The sequence below is a fragment of the Ciona robusta genome, chromosome 1, assembly GCF_009617815.1.
Source record: "Ciona robusta chromosome 1, ASM961781v2".
Classification (NCBI taxonomy): Eukaryota; Metazoa; Chordata; class Ascidiacea; order Phlebobranchia; family Cionidae; genus Ciona; species Ciona robusta.
In genome coordinates this window covers 14,347,876-14,375,145 of record NC_143235.1, presented here as the reverse complement: position 1 = coordinate 14,375,145, position 27,270 = coordinate 14,347,876, and the positions used below count along the sequence as shown (strand labels likewise).

The 27,270-nt window shown below is 37.8% G+C and overlaps 3 protein-coding genes across 31 annotated transcripts in view; all 3 read right to left on the bottom strand.

The window, feature by feature from the left end:
• Window positions 1–197: 197 nt before the first annotated feature.
• Window positions 198–15,091, bottom strand: LOC149743586 (uncharacterized). The gene is made up of 20 exons (XM_089887650.1): window positions 14,669–15,091; window positions 14,528–14,600; window positions 13,655–13,805; window positions 13,210–13,336; window positions 12,945–12,979; window positions 10,888–11,078; window positions 10,751–10,820; window positions 7,127–7,356; window positions 6,610–6,746; window positions 5,844–6,101; window positions 5,542–5,631; window positions 5,021–5,114; window positions 4,749–4,792; window positions 4,539–4,648; window positions 4,266–4,299; window positions 3,727–3,865; window positions 3,143–3,382; window positions 2,634–2,768; window positions 2,006–2,149; window positions 198–1,624 (listed from the first exon to the last, which is right to left on the bottom strand). Exons 1-20 carry the CDS (start codon window positions 14,765–14,767, stop codon window positions 1,026–1,028), a joined length of 3,000 nt encoding a protein of 999 aa, XP_089743776.1. The 5' UTR covers window positions 14,768–15,091; the 3' UTR covers window positions 198–1,025.
• A 67-nt stretch (window positions 15,092–15,158) lies between these two features.
• Window positions 15,159–21,516, bottom strand: LOC149743585 (uncharacterized). Of its 2 annotated transcripts, none has more exons than XM_089887727.1 (5): window positions 21,368–21,516; window positions 18,080–18,304; window positions 16,607–16,745; window positions 16,059–16,167; window positions 15,159–15,317 (listed from the first exon to the last, which is right to left on the bottom strand). In XM_089887727.1, exons 1-5 carry the CDS (start codon window positions 21,411–21,413, stop codon window positions 15,306–15,308), a joined length of 531 nt encoding a protein of 176 aa, XP_089743853.1. In that variant the 5' UTR covers window positions 21,414–21,516; the 3' UTR covers window positions 15,159–15,305. The 2 variants fall into 2 exon arrangements, with proteins under 2 accessions (XP_089743853.1, XP_089743844.1); XM_089887718.1 differs by lacking the exon at window positions 15,159–15,317 and adding an exon at window positions 15,331–15,599.
• A 741-nt stretch (window positions 21,517–22,257) lies between these two features.
• Window positions 22,258–27,270, bottom strand: part of LOC149743584 (uncharacterized) — a 64,388-nt gene continuing 59,375 nt past the window's right edge. For 26 of the 28 annotated variants that reach the window (XM_089887488.1, XM_089887492.1, XM_089887489.1 and 23 more), the window contains 11 exons: window positions 26,909–27,010; window positions 26,451–26,675; window positions 26,146–26,250; window positions 25,520–25,624; window positions 25,140–25,247; window positions 24,118–24,225; window positions 23,943–24,044; window positions 23,643–23,820; window positions 22,759–23,121; window positions 22,599–22,690; window positions 22,258–22,523 (listed from right to left, as the gene is read on the bottom strand). In XM_089887488.1, the coding sequence (XP_089743614.1) occupies window positions 22,347–22,523; window positions 22,599–22,690; window positions 22,759–23,121; window positions 23,643–23,820; window positions 23,943–24,044; window positions 24,118–24,225; window positions 25,140–25,247; window positions 25,520–25,624; window positions 26,146–26,250; window positions 26,451–26,675; window positions 26,909–27,010 (1,665 nt within the window). In that variant the 3' untranslated portion in view covers window positions 22,258–22,346. The remainder of the gene's footprint in view (window positions 22,524–22,598; window positions 22,691–22,758; window positions 23,122–23,642; window positions 23,821–23,942; window positions 24,045–24,117; window positions 24,226–25,139; window positions 25,248–25,519; window positions 25,625–26,145; window positions 26,251–26,450; window positions 26,676–26,908; window positions 27,011–27,270) is intronic. The other 2 variants (XM_089887485.1, XM_089887511.1) reach the window with 2 other exon arrangements.

The window sequence follows — 27,270 nt, the reverse complement described above, 5'->3', positions numbered from 1 at the left end:
TTTAATGTTTTACAGCAATTAAACATCATACAGAATCTGACTCGCTTTGGACATCACATACGACTGCACTTACTCTCACTTCATGAGTTTTGGAAAATGCAATTCGCTCTGAGATTTGAACCCAGTAACCTCAACTTTCAATCCATCGTTCTTACCGAATAGGCCACTTAACGACTGCTGAAAAATTAAGGCAAAAATCCTGTTAGTTCTTTTTATTGTGCGGTAAATATGCATGATCTGGTACAATAGAAATAATGTAAAATCTTGGCCCAAGTTTCAGTATTTACAAATTTGTCACAATATTATCAGCAAGCAGCACCAAATGTCACTTTTTTCCAAATGTTGGTACAGTTATATAAAATGTCAATTTGATTAACAATGTTCCTTTATGACGTTTGATTGTTTGTTTCTTATTGTTCAGGAATGCTGTGTGTGACATCAAAATACAAAAAAAAATATTGCATCAACAAAGAAACGTACTATGATCTTTCGCATTATCTGCGTATCGTAATAATTGCAACTTAATCGAGAGATCCGCAAGGAAAAAAATTGCAACTCTAAAAGTTCTGCAACAAAATCTGCGCAAGGTGAACAAAAACGGGGTGCAAAAAAACAATCCGAAAATCCCATGCAATACATGAAGCGGCGTGAACGTACGGCAAGTGTGACGAAACAGTGCTCGATTATATGTGACGTCATGCAAGAATGGGGGTTCCCCTGCGCAAATAGGCACTTGGTTGACGCGCGTATGACGTAATAAAAAAGGCAAGCCGGAATTAGTGAAGAATATGAACGCAGTGACGTAATTAGTGATGACGCAATTCGGATGACGTAGGCGAACAGTGAAGAAATTAGGCAGCACGAAAATTATGACGTAACAATATGTACAGCGCGCGCGAGGGGATGAAGAAACGAAATGTTGAAGAAAACAAAGGCGTCGTACTAAGAACAAATAATATTCACGAATATAAAGCATGAAGTGAAAACGTCATAACCATGACGTAGGGACCATGCATCATGACCTTTCATGAAAGGTCAGCGGCAACTGGAATGTGAAGAAATGAAGCAGAACCTTTCAGCGTGACTTGGCTGTCTTCCGGCGCAATTATCGACATTTCTTGCGGCGATGACGACATAATAGAATGTGATGGTGACGTAGAAGGTGAAATTGTGACGTCAGAGGCAGAAATGAAATTTGTTTTCTTGTCTTCGCTTGATTTGCGAGGTGAAGTAGAATTAAAAGGTGACGCGCCACCTTGCGACTGTTTAATCGAGTTATTGTCCTCGCTTGGTGTCGCTGACTTTTCAAAATATTTTTTGACTGGGGACTCAGTCTTGCTTCGTTTCACAGATTTTTCATCTCCGCTACTGTTAGGGTCGCTGGTTAGGTCGTGTGAAGAACTTCCTGAATAAATACTGGATATACGAAGTTTCTCTTGTGCCTGTAGCATCAACTTTTCATAGATTGCAGCCGGTGTTTCGTCGGTAACAGGAGCCTTTGTTAGCGGAGTCTCTATCGCGTCTTTCCCGAAGAATCCACCGAAGAAAGAAGGCAAGTGGTTACGCGATGGGGAATTCCCGGTTTGGGGAGCCTCTGCGTTGTATGGAGATTGTGGGGAAGTCCCTAAAGAAAAATGATATTATCATTTTGAATACTGTGTAATACAATTAGAAGCGGGTTGTTATATTAAGCAATTGTGACCATGGTTGTAACTTATTCACCCTCGGATCAAGTGATGTTATACTCAATGTTTCGCTGATAATTTAGACAACAATAAGGGACCACTGGGTTAGAGCAATTGCCAATATGTGTCTTGCAAATAAACACATGTCCACAATGGCAGCAGCTCGGAGCCCGGAACCCTAAATTCTAGCTGAACGCAAGGGCGCTAAACACTTTGCCACGGCGCCGGACCATCCTCCATTTATATAGTATTACTCAATAATAGACCATGCCATGACGTTATACATTTTAAAATAATGACGTAATAGAACTCATTCTTACTTCGTTTTTTCTGCTTTGGGGCTACGTTTGGACTTGGTGATGTGACGTCACCGTTCTTTTTCATCTGCTGACGTAATTCTTGCATTATCGCATCTTCTGGTTTGCAATAAGCATATCTATGGTTCATATGTTGGGAGTACGAGCCTGAGGAAAAAGGGAGTTTACTACTTGTTTGAAATCATATAATTGGATATACCGTAAAAATAATAAAAAAAACGTACATTAAGGGCCTTGTAGGTGTATTTAAAATATTACAAAAAAAGCATAAAATTAAATACAATGGGAAAATTCATTATTTAAAATCTAAAATCATTATTAAAAAAAAATGCATGTTCATATAGGTCATTTTTAGCCATATAAAGAATAAGCCATCATTTTTGGCCATAAAATATAAGCCATCATTTTTAGCCATAAAGTTAAAGGTATATTTTTATTCATAAAGTTCAATCTATAATTTTTAGCTATAGAAAAGTAAGCCAAAATTTAGCCATAATATTTAGCTGTAAAGTTTAAGCAAAAATCTAGCCATAAAGGTAAGCCCCTAATTTTTAGCCCTAAAATTTGAGTCATAATTTTTAGCTGTAAAGTTTAAGCCATAATTTTAGCCATAAAGTCACGCAACACGTACCCGAATGTGAAAAGCGCTTCCCGCATTTATCGCACTGATACGGCTTTTCCCCGCTATGAAGCCGCTGATGTTCAATAAGATGATGTTTGTGTTTAAACGACTTCCCGCATTCGTTGCAATGGTGGGGTCTTTTGCCTGGAATGTGTATGAATAATCATTATGCTGTTACGCTCAAAATCGGACCCCGACAATGCTATTGTATAGAACTGTGGGGGAAGATGGGACACCTTTAGTACATAATATCCAAATATCCTGATCAAGTTTTAAACACTTAACAGCGGTCTATGGGAGCCGTGAGGATACAGTGTTATATTTTTTTGAATATTTACTCCCAAATGGGACGAGAAAATAGAATGAAAAGGTGTCCCGTCTTTTCCCATCCTACTATACATTATTACCGAACATTCAAACAAATTGAACAGACGCTAGATAGGCGTTTCACTTCTTGAGAAATAAAATGCTATACGACAATTTATTTAAATACATATTTGTAAAAGCTCAATGTTTACCTGTGTGTTCATATTTATGTCTTGTAAGGGAGCTTTGTTTTTGAAATGACTTGTCGCAGATGTCACACTTGTACGGCATGTCTGTTGGCATCGGGGAAATATGAGGTACTGCCGCCGAAAGTCGGTCGCCATTTTGCCGCGGACCAGCCAGTGAGAAGCCGATGTCTCGCTCGGAAAATGGCGGCCCACGTCGAGTTGGCATGGAGTCGTACAGAAACTGTTTGTTCGGATTGAGGCGATCTAAATACAAAAGCATTTTAAAATAACATAGTTTACTTTTTTTTTAAATTCAGTAACCAATATCAGATTAATTAAAACAGCAAAGAGAAGGGAATCACCAGCAAAACGACAGTCGTTAAAATATGCCGCGGGTAAACAAACTAAAACAAGAAAAGTGTAATTAAGAACACTGCGGTTATTTTCTATGAAGAATCTTATAAACTACATGGTTCAAAAATAGAAAATACTCGCATCTAAAGTACAGTCACGATCGAGCTAAATAGAAGATCCACAAAGTTACTTTTAGCACTATAATCTATATTAACATTAAGTACGGTCAACTAATGCACGTCCAAACTACATACTTGGCGAGTTGGCATCTCCAAACGACCTCTTCTTTGGCCGACCTCGCTTGACCGAGAAGTTGCTTGCAGCTGATTGGTTCATTTGATTTCGTAAAACATTGGCGCCATCTAACGGGTACAATCCAGTGGATAAATAATGCTGGAAACAACAAAGAATATATTTTAAAAATAATCTGCTTTAATTAAAAAAATGCTTTAATGGTAATTTATTCCACGGGGCAACCTTCCGATATCCTAATCAGATCGGGTTCACCAGGATAAAATTTGTCAAAATAAAGATAATGGTGAAACTGTTCAGCAACTAGCATTTAAAATACAGTACAATATTGCATGCAAAAATCAAACTGTTTCATATTCTATGTAAATGCAACTACCGTTTGGTTGGATTCATTTATTTAAACTGTAAAGGTGGCTGTACACAGTATCCGAAATTCGTCCGTTTTGTCGGTAATGGGTTTGCATACGACTTCGCAGGCGAATTCGCATGCCGGATACAGTGTACAGCCACCTTAATAAATAGATAACAATGTAATATTCACCTGTAGCTGTTGTGCGTACAATACTTCGGGGGGTCTGGAAAAATAAAAGAAAGTTATTAACTTAAACCCGTTCGGTGTTGAATGTTGGGACAGTATATCTTATATGTATTGTGGTCAAGGATATAAACGTCAGACGTCACAGTTTTGTATGACGTCATAGTTCAGTGTGACGTCACATTTTAGTGTATTTTACGCTTTGTAATTACTGTTCACGTCAACATGTTTTCGTACATAATTATATTTTTGTATTTATTGTTTGATTTGTTTACTTACATTGGCGGCGATAAGGCGGCTGGGCTGGTCAGTGTTTGTGGACTTAGTGGGATTCCACCGGGAAAGAGGCTCGTGAACGCATTCGATGACATTGCATTGTTACGGATCATCTACGTGACAATTGCTGTTATTTATAACAGTTCGTGTTATGACGAAATAACGCAAGACAATTAGTTATAACGACAATGTGATAATGTTTTCAAACAATACCTGCTGAAATGCTTGAACTGCGGTGTTGGGTGTCGTCATTACAGCTGTGTAAAAGTTTTGTACATTTAGAAATGGTATTTTATTAAAATAAATTTGAAAAATATCACATAAATTAATTTTTAATTATCTCTTCGAAAGCGATAGCGAAGATAGTGTTTATTAAAAAAACGTAGAGAAAGATGTCGACAGCAAAATGTCAGTTGCTAAAACACGCTATGGGTGAAAAGTGCAAAAAAGAGTGTTAATCAAAACGAAAATGTATTCAAATGTACCTGAAGAAGGGATACCGGATTCCGAAACTCGTTCGTTTCTTTTCTTAGCTGAAAGATCCAACGGTTCGTTTTGCGGATTGTTGGCGTGGTTTCCCTGGGATTAAAAATAGAACGTTAAATGGCACGTAGGAAAAAGCTGGGCAGACCATTGCATGTATCATGGTGTGGACGTATACGGAGTCATAGCCCACTTGGTTTTTGTATCATTTTGTGGAAAATTTTAAAACCTTTGATTTACAAAATTACTCACATACCGAAACTGTTTCATTGATTAATTTTTATTAGTGAAATTATATCTGAGACCGTTACCCCATACAGTTTGATACGCACTGTTTTACAACCACGGCGAGAGGTTTTGCAGCTCGTTATACGCGCAAACTTACCAGGTAGGAGTTTTACCAAGACGTTGTCATTAATTGCTTTGACACAACCAAAATTAATCACCATTAGAGTCATTTGTTTATTCTTGAACTTTACTAATTACTTTTAAAACTTCACTTATAATTGTTTACAGTACTTACTGAATCCCGTCGTTTTTCCATGGCCGGAACTTCCGTGCGGTTTTCCGTCTTTTCCATGTTCCAATTGTTGGCCGACACAATCGCGAGCGCCTGTTGAAAAAAATGATTAAAATAAAACATTTTTTTCTAAAATAAAAGAGATATTATTATTTTTAGAAAATAAACCACAAATGCGATTTTTTAAAAAATACAAACTATGGGATTTTTTGTATAAAATAAAAAAAACATATCTCGTTGTAGTTTTTTTCTAAAATAAGAATATATAAAATATATAATAAGATTTTTATAGTTGTGTGATTTACCTGTTGTAGAACACTGGGCTGCATCATTGGCACTCTGCCACTTGCGGCGTTAGCGAGCGCTGCTTGCATGATTTGTTGTTGCAGCATAAAGTTGTACGGAGCTATGTTTGAGTTATTGCTGTTGCTGTTGCTCCATGCGTCACGGTATCTTTTTGTGACGTCATAACTATGTGATGACGTAGTAACAGATCTTGGCGGTGACGTAGGCTCGGTATTGTGACGTGGTGAGAGCGACTTTTCGTCAAACAGGTTCGGGATCTGCGGTTCCGTCAATTTATATGAATTACGAAACTATAGTGTAAAATCTATGCCAACCAAAGTTAAACGATCAAAAACTTTTATCTCAGCCAAGGCTATAATACCAATAATTATTTATATTTTTTACCCTGGTTCTCTTACTGCTGAGATGACAAGCAAAAATTGCAAAAAATATTGGAAACAAAAATTGGGATTATTTTTACAGCTCAGGTTCAAGCTGTGCACAAGATTAAAATGGGTGCAAAAAATCTATTTTGGGCTGTTTAATTTGCTGTTTAATTACTTATTTTTACTAAACTGCACCTATTTTAAACCACACTCATAAAAGTGTCATTGAATACTTGCCCAGGAGTAAAATAAATACAAAATCCATTTTTGTCAAAACTACATTTAATCATTGATCTTATTAATTAAACGTTGAAATTACATGCCAAGATATGTATTTATTGTTTATAGTTTAACTGCTTCATTTACATAAAGATGTCAAAAACTAGGTTATAGGACTCACCCAAGGTCGGTCCCCATTTGCTTGTACACTGCTGAGAAAGTTATTCATGACGTAACTTTTGTTTGTGACGTTATCAGCCGATCCTTTCAGCTCTTGGAGAATATTTTGGTCCAGACGATGTCGCTGCTGCTGCTTGCCTAAATAAGTCACGAAATGAAAATACGATTTCAAAATTTGTCACGATCTTGTGACCAAACAATAATCATTTAGACAGGTTACAATCTCGTTATGACGTCACGGAGGCAGACAAACAAAATGTCTTGACGATGAATATGTCGTCATAATGTCCCGACGTTTTAGTGTCGAAATCGGGATTTCCGCGAAATATAAAGAAAACGTGACAATTAGAAACAGACGGTTTTACGAATGCATATACGCCATAATCACCTAAATGGTAAACTTCCCGCAAAAGCTAATTGGGCGATAAATTACTTCCACACAGAGATTATATAGGTCTTTTAATTAGATTCGCTTCGTTAACTTAACGCTACGTTAGGTTTATCGCAGTTGCGCTCACCAAACGGTTCCTGGGTGTTGTTTTCGGAGATTGGGCTGGTTTTCATTATTCGGCGGGCGGTAAAAGAGTCTTGTCCCCGCAGTGAGTCGTTCCAATTCCCAAAATTGGATTCGCTGGATGCCGCGGTCGATGTAATGACGTCAGGGTAATTTGACGTCACAATTTTATGACGTAACAGTTTTAAACTATTCAAGTTTTCGGAGCTCGATGAGCCTGAGCTTTCTGTTCCACTGTAAAGATAAAAAATATATTTAAAACATTCTCAAAACAAAGAATAAACAACAAAAAGATCCCGAAACTCTTCTCGCGGCGCTACTATGACGTAACAGGACGTCTTATCTATTGGTCATTCTAGAAACATGAGACCGTCTGCAATTTTTCAAAGATAGCGAAACGTGTTTTGAATGATAGACACCTGTCAGTCGGACACCTGCAGTAACGTCATCGTGACGTCATAACCATCAACAAAAGCATATGCTTAACGTGTTGTTCGTATCCGCCGTGGAATGAGCAAATAAAGTAGTTATCGCACGCAGGTATGCTAAGAGTTATACGACAACAACTGACACTTGGACGTCATAATAATAAACATAAAACAGCAAGGCTCCATGGTGCATAAACTTAAATTCTCGTTACAAACAAACTATGGTTTTCGTCCCTCAATATTATACACTTTAAAAAACAGCGGATAAAATATAAAGGACACTTTACATTTAACACTGTTTTTGAATAAAACTATAAACCCTCTCGGCGTTTTATATTTTCTAGATACCAATACCAACTGTACCATACAAATGAAGTACTACAAAACGCTTGACAAAAGTTACTGCTATAAGCGCGATCGTCAGGAATCGAATAAATATTGCGACAACTTTTGCAACAAAACAATTTTAGTCAGAATCTATCGCTAAACAAAGCGTTGTAGCGTTGTCTGTCGTAAACTCTAATGCCAAATGCATTAAAGTTGCTATACCTAAAATAGCTTTATAACTATAACTTTAGTATATCGTTCCCAACCAAAATAAGCTTTGTAAGCTTCCGCAACCTTTCACACAATGCCAATCATTCTACGATGCGCGCAGCTTGTATCTGAAAACTAATTTGCATTCAAAAACACGCATTGCACGCGAGTTGCTGTAATTATCAAAAATTACGTAATTACTATGAGCGAAACATTGAAAACTTAAATCACTGACGGGAAGCTAACGAAGTCCGTCGTGTGTCTCACACATTATTTTCAACTTTGCAACACCAAAATAAACCGATAATTAAATTTAAAACCACCCTTGATTACTTGCAATAAACAACTGTGAAGATACGGCGCTCCATATATGGCATTAAAGCCCTTTCGAAACTGCTGTACTGTCTGCTGTGTATCTTGTACAATTTCCCTTCGAGTTCCTGACCATACCTGGACCGAGCACCGAATGCTGTCGAGTCTCATCTTCCTTTGCTTAATATTCGCACCACACTGTCACATACGGCGAGGGGAAATAAAAGAGAAACAAAAAAGAGCAGAGTGAGAAGTGAGAGAATAAGGAGAGCGTTTCCTCTTTGTTACGATTACAATTAAGCTTTATCCTGCCCTGATCTAGGCGAGCGCTGTAATGGAGAAAGTCCACCACCCGCGGTGTGACGTCACGCATGATGACGTAGTGACAGGTTCACCCGAACTGACCTGCTTTGACCGTCCGGCTTGCTGACTCGCCGCTGTGTATGCAAATTTGCGTGACCTGCTCCAAAACATGAATTCGTTGACAATTTCGATTCCGCACTTGCAAGATTTGAAATGCTTACGTAAGGAACCCAAACAGATGACAATATATGTAAACGTTTCAATCTGAACAAACATTGCCTGACGGATCTAAATAGTCGAATGGGTGCGGTCATATATGGGGTTAAATCGACAGTGAGTATGAGGTGTACGAATACACCATGTGTGTCTGGTTTATAAGAAGACACCCATGTTATAACTCGACAGTGAGCATGAGGTGTATGAATATACCATGTGTGTCTGGTTTATAAGAAGACACCCATGTTATAACTCGACAGTGAGCATGAGGTGTATGAATATACCATGTGTGTCTGGTGTATAAGAAGACACTCATGTTATAACTGACAGTGAGCATGGGGTGTGTGAATACACCATGTGTGTTTGGTGTATAAGAAGTAAAGAAGACGTCCACGTTATAACTCGATGAGGTGTGTAAAGCCTCTACGCATCCCTAGGGAAAGAATATCAACTTTTGTGAGCGCGATCAACTTAATACGAAAACACATCGGGTGTAAAGTCTCCTCTGCAACATTCGAACTTCTGAACCAGCCCTTCATTGAAAAATATTTTTCCCATGTATTGCGGAATAATGCATGTCCTTATGACCTCACAATGGACAATGGAGAATAACCGTGTGCCAAGGTCGAAGAGCGAAACGCGTTTTGGCGCGATTATCATTTCCTTCCTAAAGGCGATGCCATCCAGTGTTCCCATCATACGCAACAATCGACACTTATACAAAACAGTTGGCTACTAACATATAGGTGTAGCGACAACTTTATTTTCTCTCGATTCAATATAAATATATTTCTAACTGTAAGCGTGTATTAACGACGGTTGGTTTGTCGCAAATATTTCTAAATCTTCGCTACCGTAATCGAAGAGACAAATAAAAATAAGATTATGACGAAACATATATGACGTGCAGTACCTACAGTCACGTGTATCATTCAACCAATCAAAAAGTTTCATTTCTTTTCGCTTTTACCTTGTGATACGTTTGTGATGTCATAATGCGGGTACTCAAATCTGGAATGCTTGTTGCGCTAAAATCGCGGCAATTGTTCACGTCAGAATGAACTAATCGTCTAAGTTCGATTTCACAGAAGCTAAGCGTTTGTAATTGATCCGATTGTGAGGAAACAGAGCAACGGATAATGCTCTGTGACGTCACAGAGCGTTACGTCACAGGGTGTACCTTATGAGCCACCTTAGCCGAAGCATCCGTCTTACAACGAAACCGCGACGAATCGCGCGACTTGGAACTCGGTCGTTCCCACAACGTAAATGGAACGGGGATTGTCCAGTAATTCCCCCCCGCCGAGGCGTCCAACGGCGCGACTCTAATATCCCTATCTCTTACAAGAGAAGCCGGGACAAGGACATATATCCTGAATGTAAATTACGAAACAATGGAACGTGTGACGTAACAATGACGTAGGCACAGTAGGAGCCGCTTTAATGAAAGTTTTTGACCTCGATTGCTTTCTCTTGTGACGTAACAACAACGAAAGTGATGTAACAATGGAAGCAGGTGACGTAACAAATACCATACAACCAACATATAGTAGCGGGAAGTCACCATGAAAGTTACGAACGCTTGGATACAATGTACTAGAATTATAATACAGTGGGGTAAGATGGGATACCGTTAACACAAAATATCCTAAACTTCCTAATCGTGTTTTTTAAAATTAACAACGCCCCTTCAGAGTTGTAAGGATGCAGTTATATTATGCTGTTAATATTATGTGTTTACTACCAAATGTGGCTGTAAAAGAGAACGAAAACATGGCCTATCTTACCCCACCCTACTACATATAACATTATAATAGAAAGTTTGCTCTTACGAGTTGTGATATGACGGGGTGTCCAGTGGATTGTTGTTGTTGTCCTTGACGGTTCCACTCGCGTTTTCGTCTGTGACGTACAAGCAAGAAAATAATTAGAAACCACGTGACACCTAAAGTTAATTTTTAAAACTCACCCGAGATAAAATCCCCTCGTGACGTAATAAACGTTTGTTGTGACGTTTGAACTTCGTTTTCCTTCGAAATCGTGAAAGATTCTTTCTCAATCACTGACCAATCGTCGTCTTCCATTCTCTGACCTTCATCGCGCTTCCGCGTTTCTTCATTATCGATAACGCTCGTGTTTTCCACAAGCTGCATCATTATGCTGAAAAGACGAGTTATTGCTTGGCGCTAAACGCACTGGAGACGCGTTGTTTTTCTGCAGCTTGGAAACAGACGGTGATCACGTGATTTGACATCTGCGTAATACTACACCTGTTTAGGACAGCCATTTCCCCGCTACCTGCCCGCGCGTGTGTACGGCTTCATTAACCCTATCATCACTATGTGCGCACTTGTTTACAATTAAATGCACGAAATATGCGGTGTGTTTTGAGATAATTTCTTCATTATTACGTCACAAACATGGTTATAAAAGGAAGCGCGGTGTATGGAACATACCTCACGCAGCGTTAGGTTACGCTTCCTGTCGCTCTGACAGACGCATCGGTACAGAGGTGTAAACGGTTTGTGATCGAATAATGCAAAACACACGGACGTTCTAGGATAAGCATAACTCATGTTATAAATCTCCCAGCGGGATATTTTCTGCATGACATGAGTTTTCCTCATCATAGAACACTCGTGTGTTTCGCATTATTTGATTAGCGCACAAAATGTGACTACTATCCCACAAGCGTTATATTGTTCGATCACCAAACAAGCAGTTATGCGACATCTAAAATTAATTTCACGCCAAAAGTAATAACTTTCGCTACGGGCGCTTACTCACCGAAAGCGCGTGCAATTGTGACGTCAACAAAGTCCCCGTTTTTTGACGAACGTCTGTATTGTTAGGTTTGATATTAAAACTAAATTGCGGCCTGCGCGTTTTGCTGCTTGATATCTGCTGAAATGTAACAGCGGTTTTGAGCGCGTTTCCGGTAAAAACAATTCAACGAGAATCATATTCCAAAATTAACAATAGAAACTCACGGTATATTGTTTACGTGACAATGGTCTTTTTCTAGTTTCCACTGCAGTGTGGCCGCCTTTATGCGCGATTACGCGAATTCGCCACACATGATTATTTGCATAATGTGATCTATGACGAAACTATGCAGCGACATATTGTTACGTCACCTAACGATTTGTTCCTAACAATCGTCATTATAATCCAACCGTTTGATTCGTCAGCGCTAAATTTCCATGCTTTTTGATTCCCTTGTAAAGCGTTTATGACGTCATAAAGTAGCATTGAAAATGAACAGTAAGCATTATTCCAAGGCAGCTAAATTAGGAAACAGCAGTGACCGGTGCGTCACGTGAAGACATTTCATTAAATCGCGTTCGTGTAGCGTTTTCCATTGTTTCCAGGAAATTCACCGATGTTGACAATTGATTGATTGCTGACGTAATAATGCAACCGCGCACGAAACAATGAAAAATGTTCCTAGTTTTTATGGCAAAGTTTTAAACGTTGTGAAAATAACTTGGACAATGTTTATTATTACCACGTTTGTTGCGAAGTAATGCAGCGTTCATTACGTCACAATCGGAACAAGAATTTAGCCGTTCTGGAATAATTAGAATCTTGTTTTGACGGCAAGATAGTTACTTAAGTCACGTGGTCGCTATTAATAAACCCACGATTGAGAATGCGACGGTGTATTTATGTCGTCATAATCAACACGATGATCAGGCAGATGCAGAAGAAACCCCCATCCCGTTTCATGAAATACAAATATGGAAGCATCCGCTGTAGCGTTCATTTAATAAAGCACGATTAATTACGACATATATTTGCACCAGCAGTCTGCTGTGGTGGCTACAAGTGTCCAGGTATCGGTACGAGGAAACTATAGTTTAATCTTCGCGAACGGAAACATGGTTTCTAGCAGAAGGAAACAGGCAACTAGTCAAAACACCACATGCTTACTGATGTTTGGTACAGTAAACAAAACCAACCTACTTTGTTGCAGTATAGGCAATATTGCGGTGAAAGAAAGTATATTGTGACGTAACAACTCACCTATTATTTCCATCCTTTTCCAAACTGGACTCGTCCTAGGAAAATTAAACAAGTTAGCCTCATAGTTGCATTTAGTACTGTTGGGTAAGATGGATACCGCTAGCACATAATATCTGGTTTTAGCAATTAACAACGCTTTTTAGAGTCGTAAGGATACGGTTATATAGTTTCGTAAATATTCCCCGTTTAATACTAAATTGTACGACATAAAATAATGAAAACACGTTATCTATCCCCAACATACTAAGGTATATAAACAACGTACCGGTTGTCCTTCATTCCATTCACGTTTCGACGTCACAAAGCCATATGGTGACGTCACAGACGAGTTTTGATGACGTGATAATTCCATTCTTGATGAGTTGATGCATTTCTTGCTGCTTACATGTGAGCTGAAAAATAAAAGCACCTGAGTACCACGTGTGCGTGTCGTGACGTCACACATGCTGCATTTGTGCGATTGACAGCAGTGTTTCCGAGAGTGTTGCCAAATAATATTTTGCTTTCAAAAAATATTTTTTTCCATATTTTTTTTCTTTTGTTATTTTATTTCAAAAGTTTTTTTTGACGGATAAATTTAATAACCGGCAACACTGTATCGCGACGCTGATTATTTGATTCGGAGTCGTGTTTTCGCGACTCATTATGACGTGAAAACAATTCTAATTGTGACGCTTAACACGAAACTGTTTCCCAACCGCATGAAATACCTGTATGAGCCAGAATGCGAAAACCTTTTCATGCAACGTGGATTCGGGCACATGTACGGCTTTTCGCCGCTATGGATTCGACTATGTTCCTTCAGATGATGTTTGTATTTGAAAGCTTTGCCGCACGTGTCACAACTAAACTTACGATTTCCTTTGGGATAAAATATGATTTGTTGGATGAAAAATATGATTTATTCGTGTTATATATGGTAGGGTGGGGGAAGATGGAACACCTGTTCATTCAATTTTCTCGTCCCATTTGGTAGTAAACAAAGAACATGAATGAATGAATGATTTCAAAGAAAACATTCAAAGAATTATAAAACCATATCCTTACGACTCCCATAGACCGTTGTTAATTATTTAAAACAGGATCAGGGTTTTTGGATCTTTCGTGCTAAAATTTTCCTCGTCTCCCCCCACCCTACTATAGATGTATGAATATACCATGTGTCTGGGGTTTATAATAGTGCACGAATGTCTAAACTGTGTCCATACAGTATAGCAATATAAACCACACGTACATATATATAAATAAATTGACAAACGGCTTACAAACTATTTTTGTTACGAAGTGGAAGTGGTTTCTATTTCAGTTACAACAATTGTGTTGTTGCTAAAATTAATTAACTTCGAAACTTGATAAACTGTACAAAAGTTCACTGATTATTTTACTCAATGCATATTGTGAGTGCATAAGCACGAAGTTATATACGTAATAAAGGTATTTATGACACAAAATCGTGACGACATATTAAAAGACATTTTCAGGCAAGACAGACTTTGATACATATTTCTGCTAGATGGCGGTAATGAGCAAATAAAAATTCCGTTAAATTTAGTTAGTTTAGCTGTTTTGTTACGACATAATACCTGCATTGTGCGTCAGCATATGACGTTGTAGGCGATAAATGTTGATGAAAGCTTTGCCGCAAACTTTGCAAACCTGTAAAAGAATCTGCATAAGACGTCATACTTCAAACAATGACGTAATAATTAAAACCATGACGTCACCTCTCGAAGAAAAAACTTCAAAACTTTCTTTTTTCTGCTCCAACGAAAAGAACCAAAATAGCAGCTTTCTGATTGGCTGGTTATTTTCGAATGAAACATTGGCGGGAAAATGGCGAAAAAAATATTTAAAAACTAGCATGCAATTTTTTGAAGTGGTTTTATATTTTATATTTTTGTTCGATTTTTATGCGAAAATGAAAAAGGAAAAGCAATAAAGAAAATAAAAACGAGAAAAATGAAAGTTACGTGATTGAATCTATGTTTGGCGGATCACGAAAAATGAAACGACGACTCAAAAACTGCTGCAATGAAAATAATCTGCTTTCTGACGTCACAATATACTGATCAGGTGAAATATGAAACGCTTGACTGATTTCTGCGATAAAAGCCATTCATGCGTGAAACTGAAGCATTATGATGTGATACCAGCGATTGTTACATGCGAATGACTGCTGGTTTAAACAGCAGACACCTAACATACAAATGCCCATGAGAGTTGAAAACAACAACTGTAGTAATTGCTCTAATGGGGCTTGGCCTCTGTCTAGGTGTTACGTCATAATAAACGTTGTCTCAAAGAAAGTACCAGATCGCAGGTTTCATTTTTCCATAAATTTCGACTTTGGAAAATTCGTCGTCACGACGTTCTCTAGTGACGTAATAATAAGAGGTGAACAGACCGTGATACGTATCGTTCGACCTCTGTATTTCGTCACAATGCCTTTTTGTGCTGTCACAATTGGACTACTTTGCGGTGAGCACGTGTAGTAGGGCACGTACGCATTAATTTTATAATGTCACAATCGAAACACAAGATATATTATTGTTTAACTGTTTCGTCACAATATATCGCGACGAACGTCTCGTTGGCTAATTGTTTGATTCACGTGGTGCAATTCCCGCGAGTTTTTATCTTGGCACACGGCGACAGCTGAATATATGTGATTATTACGTCATAACTATGAACAAAGGTGTTGGCAGCGTTACAACTATATGCACGATTAGCATTATGACGTCACAATATCTATCGAAAGCGAAATTGCAAGCAGGAAGTATCATAACCAGGGAATACCGGCGCCGTGGCAAAGTGGTATGCGCCTGCCTCTAACTACGGAACGGGTTCGAGGCTCGGTGCTGCCATATTGTTGTCGGCGTATGTGTACTTAGATAAGATACTTAACGGCAATTGCTCCAACCCAGTGGTTCTTTATAGGTTGTCCAAATAATTAGCCATCAATTACAGAAGGATAAAAGAATCTTATAAAAAATAATTAATACGTGGTAACTCGTAAGCGGACACGAGGTGTATGAAACAGAACACCTGTTTTGTAACGACTTCCACTGCCCCGCCATGCGAGGATAAATAAGTTACAAGCATTCAAACCTTCACCTTATCTCTCCCGGGTTTATGAGCAGCCATGTGTCTTGTGAGTTGAGTCTTGTACGCAAAGGTGTAACCGCAAGTTGAACAGGTGAAGTTGTCTTCGTTCTTTTCGTGTCTGGACAGTAAAATAAACCAAAATTGAACCTTTCGATTAACTTTTACTATTTTTAGGACGCAATATGCAAATCTAGCCTAATTCATACGTGGTAACTTGTAAGCTTGCATGAGGTGTACGAAACAAAACACCAGTGTTATAACGATGGTCGTTGCCCCGCCACGTGAGGATAATTAATATACAATATTTCTAAACAAATACATTTTATGAACCGGGTCATTGTAAAATATTAGTGAAAGCTTTTTTTTAACATATAAATGGGCACGAGGTATATGAAACAGAACACACGGGTTATATAACGACTGTTGTTGTCGGCCACGCGAGGTAAATAAGTGACAGCTAATCAGAAACATCTTGTAAAACGTCAAATCAATTTCGTGACGTAAAACTGCAATTTCATCCAATGTTATAAAACAGTTGACGAAAGAAAGTCTATTACCTATATTTGATGTGCTCCTTTAGTGATGTCATCCGTTTATATCCTCGCTCGCAATAAGGGCACGCCAGCAGGTCATCGAATAACGAACACGCCGAACTCCCATCACTGATGACGTCACACCTTTTCGTCACTGGCTGACCTGCGTGTGTGTGACGTCGTAACAAGTCATAAAGGATGTACTTAAGTGGTAATAATCTAAGGAATGGCCAAGTTTCAGAGTCCAGAGAATTTGACCGCCGTCGTCTCTCGTCGCTTACACTTATCACCACACTGAGTTTAAGGTGTATAATAAACTCCTTACGTTAAAGAGAATTGGCAAAAGGTGAAACAATATTAAAGATATATAGTAGGCTGGGGGAGATGGGGTACCTTTAACACATATTATCCAAATATCCTGATCGTGTTTTAAACAAATGAACAACGGTCTATGGGAGTCGTGAGGATACGGTTTTATAATTCTTTGAGTGTTGTTTGTTTACTACCAAATGGGACGAGAAAATAGAATAAAAGAGTTTTCCATCTTCCCCCACCTTACTATATATATGTATCGAAGAGTACATAATATTCCGTTTCGTTTTAAAATAAACAACACAGAATACAGAAAAAATATGAATCTTCATAAATCATATGCAAGATTTCAATAAACACATGATCTAAATTGTTTGACCATGTACTTTAAAATGACTCCTATATACCGTTGTTGGTTGGGTAAAACGCGGTCAGAATGCTAAGTGCTAAAGGTGGCACATGTTTTTAATCATGCGCCTACACGTTATATATATTGTTAAGATCAAATGTTATATAACGTTTTAAGTCAGACGTTATTTACCGTTGTTAAAGTCATGTGCTTGTACTTTACGTAACGTTTTAAATCATATGCTTATATTGAAAGTTTTGCGGCAAAACTTTGAAAACCCTAGTATTACGCTAAAATTTTTGCGAAACAGTATTGTGGGGTAAGATGGGTACCGTTAGCACATAATATCCAATATTTCCTAATTGTTATTTTTTAACAATTAAAAACGTATTTTTAGAGTGCAAAGAATACGGTTATATAATTCTGTAAATATTCTTTGTTTTCTACAAAATGGACGGTAAAAGAGAATAAACACATGGAATATTTTAATATTATTTCAAAATTATGATCTTATAAATATATAGTAGGGTTGGAGAAGATGGGACATCTTTAGCACATAATATCAAAATATCCTGATCGTGTTTTAAACAATTAAAACCGGCCTATACGAGTCGTGAGGATACAGTTTTATAACTCTTTAAAAGTTCTTTGTTAACTACTAAATGGGCGAGAAAATGGAGTTCAAGACTGTCCCATTTCCTCTTTTTACTATATTATGCACCCTAATAATATATTATAAAATCAGCTTACGCAATTAAGCCAGGATACATCTTATTCAGCGATACGTTATTCACACTATACTGTTACAAACACAACAAAAATACAACACCACTTACTTGTTAACTTATCACCATTTGCTGACGACACACTCGGGTTTATGACATCAACAATACTTGCTTCTGTCACGTCACTGAACTTCCCCATGACGGAATAAACTTCACTCTTGTTCTTAAAGTCTTCAATAAAATTTACCTTAACACCGAGCTGTAGGAAAAGTCCTGAATGTAGTCGACCGGGATTTTTCCCGTGGTTGGAATTGCCTTTCTTACCAACACCTGATTCTGGAACGAGAAAGGAACTGTGTTACGTCACAATATACTCCCGCGCGCACACTCGAGCTGACGTAGCAATTTTCGATCAAGGTGTTTATTAAGTCACATTCTAGTTTATTACTTAATCAGCAACATTGTTAATTACGTTTAAACACATTTTAATGAACATAAAGGTTTCGGAACAGGTTCGCGGAAAAACGTTTTCTTATTCGAACTTCCGCATTCCATTATTTCGCCATAACAGGTAGAATCTCATCGCTTTCCAAGCCACCCGGTGTTACAATGACTTCGAGTCACGACGTCACAATTTACCGTGTTGCGTCACACATCCGGCCGTGGTGACAAAACAAAACTGATTCAAGGTTGTTACTGTTACTAAATATAACCCATTATGGAGTCATAACGTTCTTTATGGCGTAACAAGCTCTAATTTTGTCTTAAACGATGCTTTCCCATCGTACCGGCTGAGGTCCAAAAACCTATGGATCAATGTATTGGTATTGCCCGACCTTGGACATGAAGTTAAATCTCGCTGGCTTGGCCTGTAATTGATATTCGCTGTACGTGCTCAAGCCAACTCTTGTTACATTGATTTTAAATCGCAGAGAAAAATAGGAATTTCGAGAATTTGTTGCAATCAATACCTTTAATATATTTCTCAGTGACATCACATTGTCTTTTGTCTTATCGGTTTTTAAAAGTCCATGATAAAATAATAAATTCTATTCTTGAACGAACTCACTGGAAGTAAATCGTCCAACAGAACACGCGCCTCTTACCGCGGATTATGCACGTGATTAATACGTCATAGTGCGCATTAAGACAGCACGTGATGAATATAAATCCCCAGTTAGTGCGAGTGTAAAAATAATTTGCAATAAAATAATTTATTTTTAGCGTGTGAACCATTTTAGCCTAAAGTCGGTTTTAAATACAATGTTATATTCTTTAACGATAATTTGGATTGTGACCTAACATTGGGTGTCTGTGACGTTTTATCGTTTGCAATTGACTTGCGGGGCAGTGCTGAAATATATCATTCATTTATATTCCGTTTAAATAAAGCGAAATGGTGTTAAGCTCCGTAATCTATTATTATTGATTAGATGACAGCGGTTATTAGATCTTAAAAACAGTAAAGCAGGTTGAGCAATAAACAAGATGTATTCGCAAGGGGGGGGCATTGGTTTCCGATATATAGCCAACCTGTTAACGTTATCGAAGGGCGCTATGCTAGGTAGAGCCCGCCCAGTGCTGCCTGCGGTGCGACGTATTGGCTTATCGGTGAAAAAATTTCATTGAAATCTATTGGAAGTTACATGAAAGCAAGGTAAGCTGGCAACACTGCCCGTGTGCTGAGAAACACAACAGGCTCTGGCGTCGAAGCGTCATCGCCTCGCAATTATAAACGACAATTTGATGGTGAACAGACGCAAGGTACTCGGTGTTGCACAATTCTTTAGCAGTGTTGCTCAATTGAAAACTTGCTTTCGTTATTTTATTAAAATTTACTTGAAAACTTTTTCTACCGGAAACACAAATTTCAAGAAAGAATTCAATTTATTCTTGAATTGATTTTTTAAACGGTTAATTCAACGTAAAAGTTAATCAACTGTTAAGTACTATGACGCAACAATCGATCAGCGCTCTTTAAAAGCGGGTGTATTTAATTAAACAAAGAACAAGGTGTTTTTAGAAGTTAAAACCTCCAATAAATCTACAACCTTTATTATCTCGCGTCGAATCAATAAACGCACCGTCGCCCCCAATAAGTTTCGCCGCGCTGCCGTGTTAAAGTTAATCAAGCCCACTTGTAGAAAAGGACCAGCCCTCTCGTTGGTACCTGTGTAGGTACTTCAACCTGCAGTTACCACGGTAACAACACCGTTGCCTCGGTTACAGAACGATAAAGGTAAATACGGGATTTGTGGAGTGGCAGTTGTTATGTCACAATCAACTAACGAAAGATTTGCACTTTAGAACGCCGTTAACAATTTCAGTTCACATTATCGCGCGATAATATTAAATATGACGTCATAAAGGTAACTCCATTACGTGTTCGAAAAGGGAGTCGGTTCGTTTTCGCGACTTCCCGCTGCGCTCACAGTAAGTGAGCAGAAATTCGTTATATGACGCAACAAAAGACATTCTCTGTGACTTTCTGACTGTATTCCTGCTACCTATGACGTCACAATGGTCACTGTGCTGCATGAAATTGATTCCGGATTACGCGGTCCTTCCAGAACATTTCGCGCCAATACATGGTCCCTAAAACTTTCGATTTAATTCCTTGTTGTTTAGAAACAATGCGCATTCAAATCCTTGTTGTGACGTAACAATAACACTTCCGATATTACTAATTCGACATTCTAGCATCGCGATCGTAGTAAATTCGGCCATTGTACGTCACAATCAGATAAACGACAAAAATACTCGAACACCGGAGGTTGAAACTCCCTCGGGATGCCCATATGACGTCAAAGATATTGCAGGTGCGCAGTGTTTACCAATAAAAAGGCGAAATCACATTTTAAAAGTTAGTTTAAACGAAATACATCGAACAAGGAAACACTGCGTGTATTTTAAGGTCCAGGTTGTTTGCTTCCTGTTTTCGATGCATTGTTACGTGTCAAGGTGTTTGCAAACCTAATTGTGACGTAACAATGGCACGGACAGATTGTTTATGATGTCCTTAACGCTAGATAATGCTGACTGAACCTAACTGTTTCGTAACAACCGACTTAGCTGTTACGTAACAACACACTTAATGTTTCACCTTAGTGACAATCCTATCACTGACATTCTCTCTGACGTCATAGTAGCCATTCTTTGATCACTATTATTACACAAAGGTTTAAAGCAGTTCGAGATACAACAATCTTGTAACAGTTCCTTACATAACAACCGTATTACTGCGCGTTTACTAAAACTCACTGGTTTGAAAAGCAACCCGACACCGGTGTGCAGGTACAATTCCCCAGGGAGCTTAGATAATTTATCATAAAGCCTATATTTCAACACGGCGCCTTGGTTTCGTAATAAAGCGGAATATAGGCTATTTGGCAGTCTTACCTTTCTTAATAGGAAAAGCTTGCTTGCGTCGGAGTCGCTTGTCCATGGCTGGAGAAGAAATGTGGACTGGTCTGCGTGTGCGCTTGTCCCAGACTGCTCGGCGCAGGCTTCGCTGTTATATGAAAATAAAATATATCAGACAATGGTCATGGCAGCCAGCTAAAAAAAATTTTTTTTTCTCTCATCGGAATTTCGGCAAACGGGTAAATGCAGGCCATTTCGCAGAAGTTGGTTTATAATTTTAGCATTGACGTCAAACAGTCGTATAATTTATTTGGTCTGTGAAATGCATGAATCATCGCAAAATAACATATATGGGAGCTCTGGTTTCATCCTGGTGGCGTATAAAACACACCAGGTTTACTTCGCCGTTTTACTGCTTTCCTAATATGAGTTACCATGTATGATGCATTGTTATTTGGTCGACAATAGCAGTGTCGAGCCACGACCCTGCAGTTAAAAGCCTTTAGTATGACTTGAACTTATTACCCTCTCGTGAGCCGGTTGTGAATGTATTTACCCTCGCATAAAAGCTTTAAGAAAACAGCTTCGTTATGTTTCATACACTTCTTGCCGGCTGTCGATTTACCACGTATGTAAACCGTATGGGGACTGTTTCGTTTTTTTTTATAAAATGTATGACTAACAATTTGGGCAACCCATAACCGTCCACTAGACTGTAGTAATTCCCTTTCAGTGTCTCGCCCAAAAACACACAAAATGGTAGCACCATCGGGACTCCGTTTTTTATACATTTAGATTTTTCACTTTTTCTGTACGACACTCTAGTTACAGCATTGAGCCTTGACCCCAGTACTCCCGAGTTAAGAAACTGGTGACCGAAGCACTGCTTCTTGTCACAGGACATCTTATAAAAACAGACACAACGATCACTGTTGAGTAGTTTTATTTAACCGGTGAACACTCCACAATATTTACAGAACATCATACAAACATTTTGTTATTTACAGAAACATGTTTAAGCCAAAAGTTGAACGTAATTGGCGGGTAGCATTCCCGTTGCACCAGTACGCAGTACAGTACCAAACATCCAACCGTCATCAATGGATTGTGCATTGATTATGACGTCACCATCCTTGAATGTGACCTCATCATCGTCAGCAGCAGCATAATCATACATCGCTTTGAACTGCTTCTGCAATACAGTGGAGTGGCATACTTAATCTGAACCTGTACAGACGCTTTGCAAATCACTGGCAACAAAACGTACCGATACTCCGCCGCCAGATGGTGCAAGAGCTATATGTCTTGAGCTGTAATCAAGCACGGAAGACGGCGCGCCGACGTGCTTATAACCGGACCCTGCAATTAGGTTTAATTAGTATATATATCCCAACGATCATTGTTCTATTATAGAAGTTATTATGCACCCATGACGTAGTTAGTCCAAGGTGTTGGGTGTTTATTTAGGTTTGTAGAATCCCATGTCACCAGACGGTTGTATATTTGTTCATTTTCGGCGCCACCAGTTTTTGCAGAAGCTAAAGAGAAAGAAAGAGAATAAGGAAAATAGGAAAGTGAAAGAGAATTAAAGAGAGTACCAGTAACGGTGTGAGGTTTTCCCATTTCGTATTCGGTATCAGTTTCATATTCAGAAGGATCATAGTCGAATATAGATCCAGGGTTTCGTTTCCAACGTCTAAGCGGCTCAGATTTTACAACTTGGTGTTTCGGAAGTTCAGTTTGGACCTTAATCGGTTTCATATCAAGGACAATGGCCGATTGTTGTTTCCCTGGTAACGTTGACGTCACAAGTTAATATATTCAAAGAAAAGTTTGAAAAAGAAAGAAATTTTGTTTTGTACGGTATTTGGGGTGAAGTGTTAAAAGGTATCAACTGTATAAACTGTTCTACTGCTTAAACCTCAAATGTGTTTGCTGGACATTTAAAACTTTTTACAAATATTTTATAAAGCATTATATAAATGGCCGCAAGAATATGAATGAATATAAATTTTTTTATCATATGAAAAATGACAGTCGTTGTAACGCGGATGTTCTATTTCATACACCTTGTGTGCGCCTACGAGCTTACGAACATAGGTAAATTTGTGGGTGATTGATTTTTTTAATATGGCTGACAATTTAGATACCCCATTAGTGACCACTGGATTTGAGCAATTGCTGTTCAGTGTCATGCCCAAGGACACATACATCCACAACAAAATAAGCGGTGTTTATGTATTCATAAATAATATCCTGACAATATAACATTATAAGATGAAAATCAAATTCCACAAAAGCGAATTTTTACCTTTTTGTCCTTCAATGGTCGCCCTCATTTTGTCCATATCTTCATTCTTTGCTTTCATTCCTTTGTATTTAAGATCTGAAGATATTCTAGTGGCGTGCTTCACTCGTTGCATGTTCAAGTCATCAGCAACTGGCGTGTACTTTCCTTTCATGTTGTTGAAGTCTGACTGGTACTTAATCTGCAAAAAGTTTGAATTTTACATTTATTTCCATCAAAATAGGAGAAGATATATTTAGGCAAACGAAAGGAATCGTTTGGTGGAGTTGTTTTATCCAAGATTGGGAAAAAGCAATAAAAGACCTGGCTGAAGTTTCTGCTATTTTGGCGAGCAGTTCTTAATTCTGGTGTGTCTAAGCAAGCAGAGACAGATTTTCCTTTGCTGGAGTTGTCCTTGTAGTTTATCTGTAGTTTGAAAGAAGAAAAGAATAAGAAAAAGAGAGAAAAGTAAAGAAAAAGGGAAGGGATAGAAACTAACAGAGCTGAAGTTGTAAGTGTTTTGTTTCACTCTTCGTAACTCCGGTGTGTCCAACACGCATGACTGAGCCGCTCGCTTCATGTTTTCAGCTTCAGATTTGTAGTTGATCTGAATAAAGCAAGAATATATATTTAATATATTCTTGCTATGGGCGTATTTTAAAAATATAAACATCTGTTTAAGAAGTGAAATATTAGGTTTGTCTGTATTGGGTAATATTAAGGAATATCAAACACCCTTATCAAATATAAAGTAATTTGTGATTGAGAGATAAATATATTTAGGTTGAGGTGTAATAAATTAGGCATATTTTAAAAATATTAGGTGATTTGTGATTGAATGAATGAATGTAACTTGGATTTTTTCATTTTTTTATGTATGGCTGATAATTTGAACAACCCATTAGTGACCACTGGGTTGGAGCAACTGCCGTTAAGTGTCTTGCTCAAGGACACATACGCCCACAGCGATAGCAGTGTCGAGCCTTGAACCTATTACCTCTGGGTTACAGGCAGGCGCGCTAACCACTACGCCTCGGCGCCGGGTAAAATTGAAGAGATAGGTATGTTTAGGTTACAGTGTTGTAGCAGTGTTACTAAATACTTCATATTTGTAGTTAGATATAAATATTGTGCAGACGTTTTACAAGTATAATTTGTTTTAATTATTTGTTCTTATTTAAGTTTAACATTATTGTTTTTAACCAGTATTTCCCATTTATCTGCACTACAGGACGCTGGAACAACTGTCACTTTTGCAGTTAAGTTTTGTCATTAGTGTTTTTAATCAAAGTAATATTTGGAACTGAAGAGATTAATTATATAATGGTAAAGTATCAATGTACACTACAGGACCATTTAACAACTGTCAACTTTATGCTTAATTTTTGTTTTTTAGTGTTTTGGTTGTGGCCACTTTATTAACTATTAAACTATTAATCAATGTAATCCTTGTAATTAAAGAGATGAACAACATAAGGGTAAACTATCAATGTAGCAGTGTAACTAGTAGCAATGACATACCGTGCTAAAGTTGTAGGTGTTCTTCTTCACTTGTCTCAACTCAGGAGTGTCAAGGATAGTCGAATGGTTTCTTCCTTTCATTGATTCAACATCAGACTTATAATTGACCTGTAAATTGGAAATGTGTTGTTTCAGATTTTTTATAAAGTTTTATAACAATTGAAATATGTAATGATGTAATAGTCCCAAAATTTGTGTTGGAATGTCATTTATACTCTCTAAAACAAGAGCGAAGATCATATTATTTAAACAACAAAAGGAAGGGAATCACCAGCAAAACCACAGTTGTTAAAATAGTCGTTATTTTATGCTTAATGTTACATATCCATTAATTAGCACTTAGTTTGATCAACCGCATGGTAAGAACAATGAAATCTCACCTGAGATAAGAAACTCTGATTTTCCCTGGCACGAACCATCTCTGGTGTATCCACCATCGAATGTACATGACCTCTTCGTTCATTGTAATCTTGCTTGTATTTAACCTGATGTAATTTGAATGAATGTAACTTGCTGTATCCTGGCTACCCGGAAAACAACAGTCGATATAACACGGGTGTTCTGTTTCATACACCTAATGCCTGCTTACAAGTTACCACGTATGTAACTTATTTATCCTTACGTGACTGGAAAAGGACATTGTTATAACACGGGTGTTCTCTTTCATACACATTGTGCCCACCTGAACCTACAAGTTACCATTATGTCTGTGTTAATATTATCCATCAATTGTTATAAATACCTACAACTCAGTGGTGGATGTCCATAGCTAGACAATTCATGTATTAGAAAGATAAACCTCATATGAACACATGTTCAAATATATAAAACACCATTAAGATATGGTCTTCCAAAAAAAAAATGTTCAAATTGAAAAGGTACCAATTAATAGATTGCCAACAATAATTTTGAGTTGTCTAAAGTGGCCACAACCAGTCATTTCATTCATTTTATAAATTTGAACTTGAACACTGGAAGAAATTAAACAAATATAAATTCCTCTTACATCACTAATAAGATCATTTGCTTTCTGAGCATTAATAATGTGCGGGGCGTCCATAACGACTGTTGGCCGACCTTTTGTGGCTTCATACCCTTCTTTATACAGAATCTGCAAGATAGAAATGAAGACAATCTTATTATATGTATGGGCTGTATGCTTATATTGAAACTTACTAAACAATTTTATTTTTCACTCAAATTATTGCCATATTAACTTACACCAGTGTTTAATATAAAGACAATTGTATCATATAAACCGACCAGATTATTTGTGTTTAATTCACCTGAGTCATTGCCCTAACAACTTACATCACTCTTAATATCCTCTGCATGCTTGATGTGACTCATAGACGGAGTTCCGTGAAGATCAAATGTCATTCCTTTGCCTTTTACTGTCCTCTCGTAATCAGCTTTGTATTTTCTGTCGTCAAGGATCTCTTGTGCTCTCTTGTGGTGAAGTGACGAAGGCGTGACATCACCAGACATATTCGTTCCACGAGCGTTTATTTCTCGCGCTTGTTTTCTGTAGTCGATCTGTTACAAAAGACAGTTTTACAATCAACTCAAGATTTATTTCTAAAGCCAGAGCTTAGAAAGCTATAAAATAATTCAGATAACAAAGAAATTACATTTATTGCAATCTGGGTTTTAAAGTATCTCGCTACTACTGAAAAACCATTTTGTTAACTTTAAATATTTATCGAACTCCTAAAAAAGCTCATTTTTTTGAAAACCAGTGATATTTTCTTGTTTGTCAATAAGCTTACATTGTCTACAAGTTTCTGAGCTTCCTTGAAATGTCCGAGAGATGGAGAATCTTCAACCTGCCAAGCTTTGCCAGTGTTGTCGTATTTTCGGCGATATTGAAGCTAAAAGTAAAAGCGAAACATTTTCATCTTAGAATGAATGCAAGAGTTTACATTATTTATCCTCTTGTCTCATGTGGTAGGCAACGACTGTCGTTATAACACAGGTGTTCTGTTTTATACACCTTTTGTCTTCTTACGAGTTACAACATATCCAATTTGTGAATGAATATTATAGATATGTATTTTTTTGTATGTATAAAGACAAAAGCAACCTTTTCAGCCCAAAAATATCAGAAATAGTAAACCAAGTATTATATTTT

Bases quoted from the DNA above. Each gene is read 5' to 3' on its own strand.
- LOC149743585 (XM_089887718.1), bottom strand. From the start codon at position 21,413: ATGGACAAGCGACTCCGACGCAAGCAAGCTTTTCCTATTAAGAAAG. The intron at 18,305-21,367 runs GTAAGACTGCCA...TTCTCGTTCCAG, and splicing joins AGCTTTTCCTATTAAGAAAG to AATCAGGTGTTGGTAAGAAA. The intron at 15,600-16,058 runs GTGAAGGTTTGA...ACATATATTCAG, and splicing joins ATAAACCCGGGAGAGATAAG to CTGTCGCCGTGTGCCAAGAT.
- LOC149743586 (XM_089887650.1), bottom strand. From the start codon at position 14,767: ATGTTTCATTCGAAAATAACCAGCCAATCAGAAAGCTGCTATTTTGGT. The intron at 12,980-13,209 runs GTACGTTGTTTA...TAATTTTCCTAG, and splicing joins AATGGAATGAAGGACAACCG to GACGAGTCCAGTTTGGAAAA. The intron at 5,632-5,843 runs GTAAATCACACA...TTTTTTCAACAG, and splicing joins AGCCCAGTGTTCTACAACAG to GCGCTCGCGATTGTGTCGGC.